The sequence below is a fragment of the Balaenoptera acutorostrata genome, chromosome 5 (genome assembly GCF_949987535.1).
Source record: "Balaenoptera acutorostrata chromosome 5, mBalAcu1.1, whole genome shotgun sequence".
Taxonomy (NCBI): domain Eukaryota; kingdom Metazoa; phylum Chordata; class Mammalia; order Artiodactyla; family Balaenopteridae; genus Balaenoptera; species Balaenoptera acutorostrata.
The window spans coordinates 130,899,722-130,911,430 of NC_080068.1; the positions used below are offsets into that span (position 1 = coordinate 130,899,722).

Below are 11,709 nucleotides of genomic sequence, written 5' to 3' on the forward strand. Positions count from 1 at the left end.
TGGAAACACAAAAGACCCCGAATAGCCAAAGCAATCTTGAGAAAGAAAAACAGAGCTGGAGGAATCAGGCTCCCTGACTTCAGGCTATACTGAAGCCTGAAGCTACACAAAGCTATACAAAGCTACAGTAATCAAAACAGTATGGCACTGGCACAAAAACAGAAATATAGATCAATGGAAGAGGACAGAAAGCCCGGAGATAAACCCACACACCTATGGTCATCTAATCTATGACAAAGGAGGCAAGAATATACAATGGAGAAAAGACAGTCTCTTCAATAAGTGGTTCTGGGAAACTGGACAGTTACATGTAAAAGAATAAAACTAGAACACTACCTAACACCACACACAAAAATAAACTCAAAATGGATTAAAGACCTAAATGTAAGACCAGACACTATAAAACTCTCACAGGAAAACAGGGAAGAACATTCTTTGACATAAATCACAGCAAGATTTTTTTTCACCTACCTCCTAGAGTAATGAAAATAAAAACAAAAATAAACAAATGGGACCTAATGAAACTTAAAAAGCTTTTGCACAGCAAAGAAAACCATAAACGAGATGAAAAGACAACCCTCAGAATGGGAGACAATATTTGCAAATGAAGCAGCTGACAAAGGATTAATCTCCAAAACATACAAACAGCTCATGCAGTTCAATATCAAAAAAACACACAACCCAATCAAAAAATGGGCAGAAGACCTAAATAGACATTTCTCCAAAGAAGACATACAGGTGGCCAAGAGGCACATGAAAAAATGCTCAACATCACTAATTATTAGAGAAATGCAGATCAAAACTACAATGAGGTATCACCTCACACGGGTCAGAATGGCCATCATCAAAAAATCTACATACAATACAGGCTGGAGAGGGAGTGGAGAAAAGGGAAGGAACCCTCTTGCACTGTTGGTAGGAATGTAAATTAATACAACCACTGTGGAAAACTGTATGGAGGTTCCTTAAAAAACCAAAAATAGAACTACCGTATGACCCAGCAATCCCACTACTAGGCATATACCCTGAGAAAACCATAATTCAAAAAGGCACATGCACCCCAATGTTCATTGCAACACTATTTACAATAGCCAGGTCATGGAAACAACCTAAATGTCCATTGATGGATGAATGGATAAAGAAGATGTGGTACATATATACAATGGAATATTACTCAGTCATAAAAAGGAACAAAACTGGGTCATTTGGAGAGATGTGGATGGATCTAGAGTCTGTGATACAGAGTGAATTAAGTCAGAAAGAGAAAACACAAATATCGTATATTAACTCATACATGTGGAATCTAGAAAAATGGTACAGATGAACCTATTTGCAGGGCAGGAATAGAGACGCAGATGTAGAGAATGGACGTGTGGACATGGTGGGGGCAGGTGGGGGATGGATGAACTGGGAGAATGGGATTGACATATATACACTACTATGTGTAAAACAGATAGCTAGTGGGAACCTGCTGTATGGTGCAGGGAGCTCAGCTTGGTGCTCTGTGGTGACCTAGATTGGTGGCATTGGGGGTGGGGTGGGAGGGAGGTCCAAGAGAGAGGGAATATATGTATACATATAGCTGATTCATACAGCAGAAACTAACACAACATTGTAAAGCAACTATACCCCAATGAGAAAAAAAAAAAGAAACTTCCACCTAAATTACGCCGATTCAGATCTATGTATCTATCTATAACTATATAGCAAGGCACTGTTATTTCAAGTTAAGTTGGTGGTGAGAAAACATACCAAAACCCAGGGTACTGAAGGAAAGTTTGCATATTGAACATTATCACCCCCCCAGACTCTTTCTTCAGGATTTGGAATACACTCAGGCTTGTGCACTTCCATTCCCAGCCCACGTCAAAAGACTGATGGATCCTACTCTGGAGAAACTGGCTCAAGAAAGAGCACCCTCAGATTCTGATATCTGGGGACTGCCCAAGGAAAGAGTCAGCTCACTGCCTAAACATAATATAGTAAGTCTGCCAGACTATAAGCCCACCTATACATACCTACCTACCTATCTACTTTTTGGCGTCTTATTTTTTTAAAAAATTGAGATATAATTGACATACAACACTACAGTCAACCCCCATATCTGTGGTTTCCACATTACAGGATTCAACCAACCAGACTGAAAATATTTTTTAAAAATTTCCGAAAAGTAAAACTTAAATTTGCTGTGCACCAGCAAGTATTTACATAGCATTTATATTGTATTAGTAAGTAATCTAGACATGATTTAAAGTATACAGGAGGATGTGCATAGGTTATATACAAACACTGTATCATTTTATATAAGGGACTTGAACATCCACGGATTTTGGTATCCACAGGGGTCCTGGATCCAAAACCCAGTGCATACTGAGGGACAGTTGTGTATTAGTTTCAGGCGTAAACATAATAATTCAGTATTTGCATATATTTTGAAATAATCACCACAATAAGTCAAGTTGATATCATCACATATACAATTACAATTTTTTTTCTTGTGATGAGAACTTTTAAGATCTATTCTCTTAGCAACTTTCAAATATACAATAGAGTATTATTAACTATAGTCACCATGCTGTATATTACATCCCCGTGATTCATTTCTTTTATAACTGGAAGTATGCACCTTTTGACCACCTTCATCGATTTCACCCACCCCTCCCCACTCCCTGCCTCTGGCAAACATCAATCTGTTCTCTGTATCTGTGAATTTGATTTTTAAAAACATGGAATGTTTCATGGATTTGAGTGTGGGTCATGCTAATTTTCTTTGTATATTCCAGTTTTTAGTGTATGTGCTGGTGAAGCAGGCACTTTGGTGTCTTATTTTTAAATATCAATGGATAGAAAGGATCACCAAGCCTTTGGAAGGAAGACAGACAGGCACAAAGAAAAAAGGAATGTTAGAGAAAGCAGAGACAAGGCAGGTGGCAGAATAAAACCTTAAAAATATTTTCATATATTTTACTAAGAGATGATATAACATTTATACTAAGATACTATAGAAAAAGAAACATTCAGAGGATAAGAAATGGCTCTTTAAGAAATTTATGATAGCTAAAATAAAATATTCAACAAATGGTTAGTTAGAAGAAAATTTAAAGGAACCCCCAAGAAAGGAGAAAATAAATGAAGAAATGGAAAATGGGAGAGAAAAAACAGGAAAATTAGGGAATCAATCCATTAGATCCAATATCCAGCTACTATTATGCAAAAAGAAAAAATGAAAAAACAGAGAAAAAAAATTATTCAACAAAAAATCCCAAAAGTATTGCCAGAAGTGAAGAACGTGAATTTCTATATTGAAATGTCCCCAGTAAAATGAATGAAGACGAATTCTTACTAAATGTGCACATCTGCAATTGTACAATATTAACTGTGGAGGTCGTGGGTAGATGATCCCGCAAGTCTCTGGGACAGGGTCCGCGGGGGTGGGGGAACAGGTCAAACACACAAAGCAGGAATTTCGAATGACAAAGGAAATTATTTTTTTCTGAAGCTGGAAGCTAGATAATATGAGGAAAATGTCAACATTTTAAGGAAAAATGATTTAAAACCTAGGATTTCCAACCTAGGATTCATTACTCACCCAAACTATCACCTTTAAAGGTAGAATAAAGATATTTCTAAACAATGTCTTAAAAAAATGTACCTTCTATGTGTACTCAGGAAGCTGAGGAAGAATGGTATCCGTTAAAATGGGAGCAGGGAGGTGGAGACAACAAATCACAACAAGGAAAGAACAATGGTTCGAATTCTTAGTCTTATTGGCATATTCTTACTTTGAAAGAAACACCAAATTAAAAAATATGAAGAGGTGGTATAAAGCAATTCTGTTCATTTCACTCTGACCTTATTCAACAGAGCATATACAAATCAGCAGTCTTTCCCAGAGAACTGGCATTCCCTGGAGATAATTCCCAGTACCCGTGAATCATCTAAAAAGCAGGGAGGCAGAGGCCTTTTTTTGGAAGATGGGAGAAAATGATTTATGCTTCTTAGGTGTTTGTGGCATTTGAAAGGATCACAAATGATAATTTTATAAATAAATAATAAATATAATTTTAATAACTCAAATAGTAAGTATTTACTGAGGCCAAAGTGTCTGATTTTATGGAACAAAGATGACCATTAAAAACATAGCTTTTCCATAGCTGGTAGTTCCATTAAACAGGATATATTCACACCTAAAACACTGGCTGAACATTGCTTATAGACACATATCAACTACACTAATAATTCTGCTTTCTCTTATATAAAACTACAAGAGTTTTTTTTAACTTTAAAATATAACTTTTTAAAATCATAATAGAAACAACATTAATTTAATAGCTCCAAAAGACAGCCAATGTAAAAATTTTCTTTTCAGAGGCAGCTAGCTGAATACTGAACTTTAAAAAATATCCTTAGATTTTCTTACGTATGCAATAATCTCTTTTTCGGAAGCTTTCAGTTAGGTTATATTATAACTTTATACTAAAAGCAGAAAAAAAACAACACAAATCTCAGAGCCTTCAGTACCAAAAAGACAACTTAAAGCACTGATGAACAACTTGATTCCTTATGAAATACTATCAGAATCAAAGGAACTGAAATTTACATATTCAGATTTCACTATTTCAAGTCTCTAGCATTTATTTTCATAGCACATAATGCTACTAAAATAACAAATGAAAAATCTACAACCACAGACTTTTCTCTAAGGTTAACAAAAAAGTTCAAGAAAGCAGTCAAATAATCATTCAACTGTTGAAAAGTTTAGAAAAATGCAAAACAAAACCCAAAAAACCCTAGCACTTAAAAACGACAACATCTTTCATCAGAATCTCAAGTTAGCAGTTAAAATCAATTAGTTCTGAACCCACTGTGAGCAAAGAAATTAGTTTTATTAGCATTTTGGAGAACAAGAAACAGAAGCTCAAAGACACTAATTTTTTTCTGAACAAACAGTATTAGCCATGGATCTGTGACTAGAACTGAGATCTCAATTTTTGATGTCCTCAGATCAGCAGACTATTTCTGAGTGTAACAGATTCCAATCACAGAGTAGATTTTTCAGCTATAAACCATGTGATTTTATGTGCTGTAGTCACTGTATCTTTAATAGATTACAAATGACAATTTTCAAGTTCCTTAAGGGAATATCCAACAAGGACTAGAAAACAACAACAAAAGATTCTAGAATGAACATCTGCATTAAGACAGCAATTAAAGACAAAGCTACAGAATATATTTAAAAAGTAGCCCAGACCTTCCAAGGTAACTGAAAATTTTTGTTCCATAAGACTCCAGGAAAAACATCTATAATGATTTCTCAAGTATTTCTCAGTAAGAAATGATTTTTCTATATAATTTTTACCCAACTTCGCTATTTTTTTTCTGCTTTAAAATGAAAAGAACATTTCTGATTTGGGGATTAACTAAACTTGACTATTACTGTTTTGGAGAAAAGGCAAAGACAAAAATGATCTTTGAATATATGTTCGAAACACATGTTCAATCTTTTGAATATGATTTTTTTAATAAACAATGTCCAGCAAACCAGATTTTAAACCTATGATTATAGTTTGTTTAGCATTTATAAAATATATATTCTAGATGATATCATAAATCATAAACAAACTCTAATGTGGAATAACTTTTGAAGCTTATAGACAAAGCTAGATGTATTTAGCAATTTACCTTGTTTCTGATTGTTTTATACTAGATTGTAATTGCTGTAAGCGCCTATCTGATGCTTCCTCTCTTCCTTGGGCAGACACCATATCCTCCTCCTAGAAAATAAAGAAACTGGATGCTTACTTTTAGTTTGTAAAAATTCAATACATCATTAAACAGCATAAAGAAAACAGTTCACTCTGTAAAGTTATTATATTGCTAGAATTTCACATGTAAGTTTAAAGCAATATTACTTTGGAAACAAACCATGCATATACTAAAAAAGGGGGAGGAGAACCTCACTATCAATTCTATATTAGTAAAACAAAAATCAAAACAGTCACTGCATATGGATTTCTATCAATATTCCAACTATTTCTATAGCGCAAGTCTAAAACAACAACACAGGGATTTGTTTTGCAGATAATGTCCTCAGAATATGTTCTCTTAGCTAGGTTATGCTGCATTCCATTATAATCATAGGATATTTCTACTTTAAATAGTGATGCTTTAAAATAAATTAATAGGTTTTATTTGTATCATCTCAAAAAAAAATTTCCTGTTCATCCTATCCTACTTTTTGTTGTGTTCTTCTACTGGCTTTTAGCTGTATCTCTGAATTATTTTTTAGTGGTTGCTCTAGAGATTGTAATTTGCATCTTTAACTTATCCCAATTTATTTAGTTAATATTAATTCAGAGAAAACACTGGAACCTTGCTACAGTGTATTTATTACCATGAAACATCCTAGGTTTTAGTGCCTTTGTTGTCATATAGTGTATGTGCATATTTTATAAATCCAGTCAAGTCTTTTAAGGTATTGACAAGAGAAAAGAAAACATAAATTATGTACATGTATTATTTCATATTTACAACTCCTGTTGCTCTTAATTTCTTCCTATATCTGAGTTGTCACCTGGCGTCATTTCCTTTCAGCCTAAAGAATTTCCTTCAGCAGTTTTTGAAGGACAGCTCCACTAAGCGACAAAATTTCCCAGTTTTTCTTTACCTGAAAATGCCTTTATTTTGCCCTCATTTTTGAAGTACAGTTCCACTGGACATAGATTTATTTATTTATTTATTTATTTATTTATTTATTTATGGCTGCGTTGGGTCTTCGTTGCTGTGCGCAGGCTTTCTCTAGTTACAGTGAGCAAGGGCTACTCTTTGTTGCAGCACACGGGCTTCTCATTGTGGTGGCTTCTCTTGTTGTGGAGCACGGGCTCTAGGCATGTGGGCTTCAGTAGTTGCGGAGCATGGGCTCAGTGGTTGTGGCTCTCAGGCCCTAGAGCACGCAGGCTTCAGCAGTGGTGGCATGTGGGCTCAGTAGTTGTGGCGCGCGGGCTCCAGGGCGAGTGGGCTCAGTAGTTGTGGCTCGCGGGCTCTAGAGCTCAGGCTCAGTAGTTGTGGCACACGGGCTGAGTTGCTCTGCAGCATGTGGGATCTTCCCGGACCAGAGATTGAACCCACGTCCCCTCCACTGGCAGGCGGGTTCTTGACCACTGCGCCACCAGGGAAGTCCCTGGACATAGAATTCTTAATGAGCATTTTTTTCCGTCAGCACTTCAAATATATTACTTCAGTGTTTTCTGCTTCCACAAGTTTTTGATGAGAGGTCAGCCATTATTCTTTTCTCTGTTCCCTGTTCATGTCATTTTTCTGTTGCTGCTTTCAAGTTTTCTCTGTATAATTGGCTGTCAGTGTTGTCATGATGTGTTTAAAGTGATTTTCTTTGTGTTTATCATACTAAGGGTTCACTGAGTTTCTTGGATCTGCTAATGTTTTCCACCAAATTTTGGAAGTTTTCAGCCATTATTTCTTTAAACATCTTTTCTGCCCCCTACTTCTGCAATTCCAATTACACTTCGATTGGCTTGCTTCATATTGTCCCACAGATCTCTGAGGTCCTGTTCATTTTTCTTTCATCTTTTAAACTCTATTCTTTGAACAGGAAAATTTCTATTGATCTGCTTTAAAGTTCATTGATTATTTGTCTTCAGCTCACTCCAATTAATTTTTGAGCCCATCTAATGAAATTTTTATTTGGGTTGCTGTACTTTTAAACTCTAGAATTTCTATATTTAAAATTATTTTCTAGTTCTCAATTAAACATTCTCTATTCATTCCTTCACTAAAATCTTATTTTACTCTAATTTAAAAATAGATTTTCTTTAATTCCGTGAACATGTTTATAATAGCTTATTTGAAGCCTTTGCCCGCTAAATCCAACAGCTAAATCCAAACTCAATGAAAACGAGTTTCTATCAACTTCTTCTTCCTCCCCATCCCCCACCAGTCATACTTTGGTGTCTAGTAAGTTTTGATTGAAAACTGGATAATAAAGATAATGAATCACAGTTTCTCTGGATTCTGTTTTGTTTTTTCGAAGATTATTAGCTTTTTTTGTTCAGTTAGGCAATTCTCTTACCTAGATACAAACTGTGAAGTGTGTCCCCCACAGTGTGCAGCAGCTGGCATCTGTGATGCGTTCTTATTTCTTTCCACTGTTGCTCTTCTAACTAGGCTCCCGGGGAACTCACTGTGCCTGCATAATTTGAGGATCCGTCAAGATTTGGGCAGAGGTAGGGCTCCTCCTCTTTGTGGCTTTGTTGCTCTTGCAGATTCCCCTGTAATTTCCAGCTGCTCTGCCAGCTTTGGGTTCTGTCCACTAATACTTCAAACATTGATGCTTCAGCTTTTGGCTGCTCAAGTTGCACACATCTCGGGAATGCACTCAATTATAAAAAGCAGCAAAACCTAAACATCTAGTTCCATATAGCTCTATCTTTCAAGAGTAGATGTCTCTCAGGTCTCTGCCAACTTTTTCACTGGGTTTCCTGGGGACCCTCTCCAGCTCCCATAAGCATAGTTTGGTTGTCAGCCATGGATTTGGTCAGAGTTAACATTCAGAATTTGGGTCTCAATTTTTTGTGTGTGTGGTTCTCTTGCTGCCAATATTTCTTCTTTAAATTTTCAACTGCTTTTCTAGTCCTAAACTTTGATCTTGGGCACTACTGTAAGAGCATATAAAGCTTTTGTTTTCTGAAGCCATAGCTGTGGGGATTAGGGAGAACTTTCAGGTCAGAAAGTTAAAAACTCATAATTCTTATCTCTTTCAGTGACTGTTTTTGGGTGCTCTGCAGTGTTTCAAAAAAATTTTATCCAATTTTTATAACTATTATTATTATCTATGAGAAGGTTTGCATAAGCCTTTCACAAGTCTACCATTATTGGAAATCTATAACCAACTTTTACAGACTAGGAAATAAGTCTTAGAAAAGTCACACAGCTAGTAAGTACCAGAGTTAGAATTTTAATAATTAGATCCATCTAAATCTAAAGCCTGACCTTTCCTTGACACCTTCTTGAAACTTCCCCATTACACGTAAAAAGAACCAGTCTTTTATGCCAATAAATAACACAAAATGTAGTATTAAACAAAACGTAGGATTAAATACTCCTTTTCCATCTACATATAATCAACAAACTAAAACTTGATCTTACATTAACATGCATTTCAGTAATGATGTGTTTAGGGATGATTATGATATCGTGATGTTTATTGACTTAGGGTACAGTGAATAGAAATAAAGTTATTTCCAATGTTACAATTTAGCTTCCTAATTTCATATTTCATATTTTGAGGACAATAAAATGATTAATTCATATTCCAGCAATCCTCTTTAACACCTAATCCAAAACAGATCAACAATAAAATACATAGAAAACAAAGCTACAGGCATCTGCATCCAGCTGTCTTAGAAAAAGGAAGATACCTTCTTTTGCATCTGTTCTTGAAGATCTTCAGTCACTTTAGTTAACTCTTCCACTTTTGCTGCTGCAACTCTCAGATCTAACTTGGCTTGCCTAAAATACAAAGTAAATTAACAAACACTGTTTTCATAGACCATAAAAATTTTTTAAATTAGAAATCTAAATTTGGTAAAATCAGTACCAACCACGATACACCTAAAAATGAATGTAAGGGATAAATACTGAAAGATTCCTTTATGTCGAAGAGTGTGAAGATGAAAAAATATAGCTGAAGGGATGAGTACAAAGTGGGAATCATTAATACTTTACTTGGATAAATTACGCTTTATACTCAAATAATTCAATAGATTTCATGAAGAACTTTATCATCTTGATAAATTACCTAACAAGAATGTCAGTGCATTAAGCAGAATATAGTTATGTCTATAATTTCCTGAACAGAGTTAGCGAAATATCGCTGATTGGCCTTTCTATGAAAATGAACCTAGGTTTCAACACCTTCATCATTCCTTAAACACCAGAAGTCTGTATTATATAATCACTTAACATAATGAACTGAAACATTTGTCTCAAGATGGTCTAATATTTACTTTCTTCTGAGACTGAAGCTGCAAAGGACAAAAAGGACAAGTTTTTGAATGTTCTAGTAGTATCAAATAAGTTTCAATATCTTCTTGACTCCCCATAGAAAAAGATTTTAGAATAAAAAAATAAGATTTTCTGAATCAGAAAAAAAGATTTTTAATATTATACCAATTAAACACTACGTGTAAATACAGAACATGTGGATTATGGAAAAAAACATACAGTTTTAGGAAGGAAGGTACTTTAGTGTAGGAACTGCCCATACTTGTTTCCTAATTATATTTTATGTATGTATTATAAATATAAATCATATTAGTGCTGTTGAACCTAAAGAAATTATTTGATGCAAAACTCACAGCAAATGTTACTTCATTACTTTTGACTCTAACAATATTTATAATTACATAATTGGTTAGCATAAAAACAGGAAATAAAAATCTAATAGCTAAAATGTATCAGGTAGTTATTAGGTTCCAGGAACTGTCCTAAATGCTTTGTAAACATCGTTTCACTTAACACAATACCTGTAAATAAGTACTTTTATTATATCAAACTGAAGTCAAAAGAGTGAGGGTGACAGGTTTGCCAACTTGCCCAAGGATTCACAAACAAGAATGAAATTGGCATTTAAACCAAGTCCTCTATGATATACTGTCCACCAGAAAAAGTGATACCAATAATATTTCATAAGATTAAGCACTTAAGAATATGCTTTGCTTTAAATGAATCCAATTTATAAAAATCTGAGTTTATTAGGCATAAATTTTTTCTACTTGCAAAATGATTCACCAAATGACAAAACAAACACAACTCCAAAACCACCTTACACTAATGCATGCAAAATCTAAGCTTAGAGACAATTTCAGGAGTGCATCTACTATATGAATCAATCAACAAATCTACCAGTTATAAAATTCCATATATTGTAAAAAGAAAAACGTAAGGAGTAAGATTTTATATAGTAATGCTAAAACTGAGCAACTTCTGAATAAGCATAGCACCCACTGTGACTTGGCTTTCTTGCCTTCAGAAAGGGGATAATAATGCTTATTCTACTTATGTCATGGGGTTGCTGAAAACCTCAAAATAGATAATGTACATTAAAGTGCACTGTTAAGTGTAAACAAATGTAACATCAGAGCATGATTAAAGAAAAAAATTGTTAGAGCCACAGTGGGAATGAGGTGCAATATGGGAGAATCCTAGGGTCAGGAACCCAGTTCTGTCACTAACTAGTGATGTGGCTTAATGCAATTCACTTGACCACAAGACTGTCTCAGTGGTCTCATCTCCAACAACGGGGAGGTGGATAAGATAATCTGCCCAAACAAAAATTCTATAGTAGATGGTTTCCTGATTTCTATCTAATCTGCCTAACGATTCTACTTCTAAATTGTCCCTCAGTTGTGTAATCCATTTCCACTTCCATGGCCCAACCATTGGCCTCATCATTATTTCCCAGTACTATTCCAATAGATTCCAAACTGATCTCTTTACTGCTGGTATTCTCTTTAATTCATCCTCTATAATGCATCCTATCTGCAAAAAAAAAAAAAAAAAGTTATCTGATGATAAAAAATTCTTTTTTAAAAAAAAAATTTATTTATTTTTTGGCTGCGTTGGGTCTTCGCTGCTGCACGTGGGCTTTCTCTAGTTGCAGCGAATGGGGGCTACTCTTCATTGCAGTGCACG

The 11,709-nt window shown here is 34.9% G+C and overlaps 1 protein-coding gene across 2 annotated transcripts in view; it reads right to left on the minus strand.

The window, feature by feature from the left end:
* The window catches only part of SCLT1 (sodium channel and clathrin linker 1), a 237,467-nt gene that overhangs the window by 108,682 nt on the left and 117,076 nt on the right, over positions 1-11,709 (minus strand). For both annotated transcript variants that reach the window (XM_057547507.1, XM_057547506.1), the window contains exons 10-11: positions 9,435-9,525; positions 5,683-5,774 (exon numbers count right to left, since the gene is read on the minus strand). In XM_057547507.1, the coding sequence (XP_057403490.1) occupies positions 5,683-5,774; positions 9,435-9,525 (183 nt within the window). The remainder of the gene's footprint in view (positions 1-5,682; positions 5,775-9,434; positions 9,526-11,709) is intronic.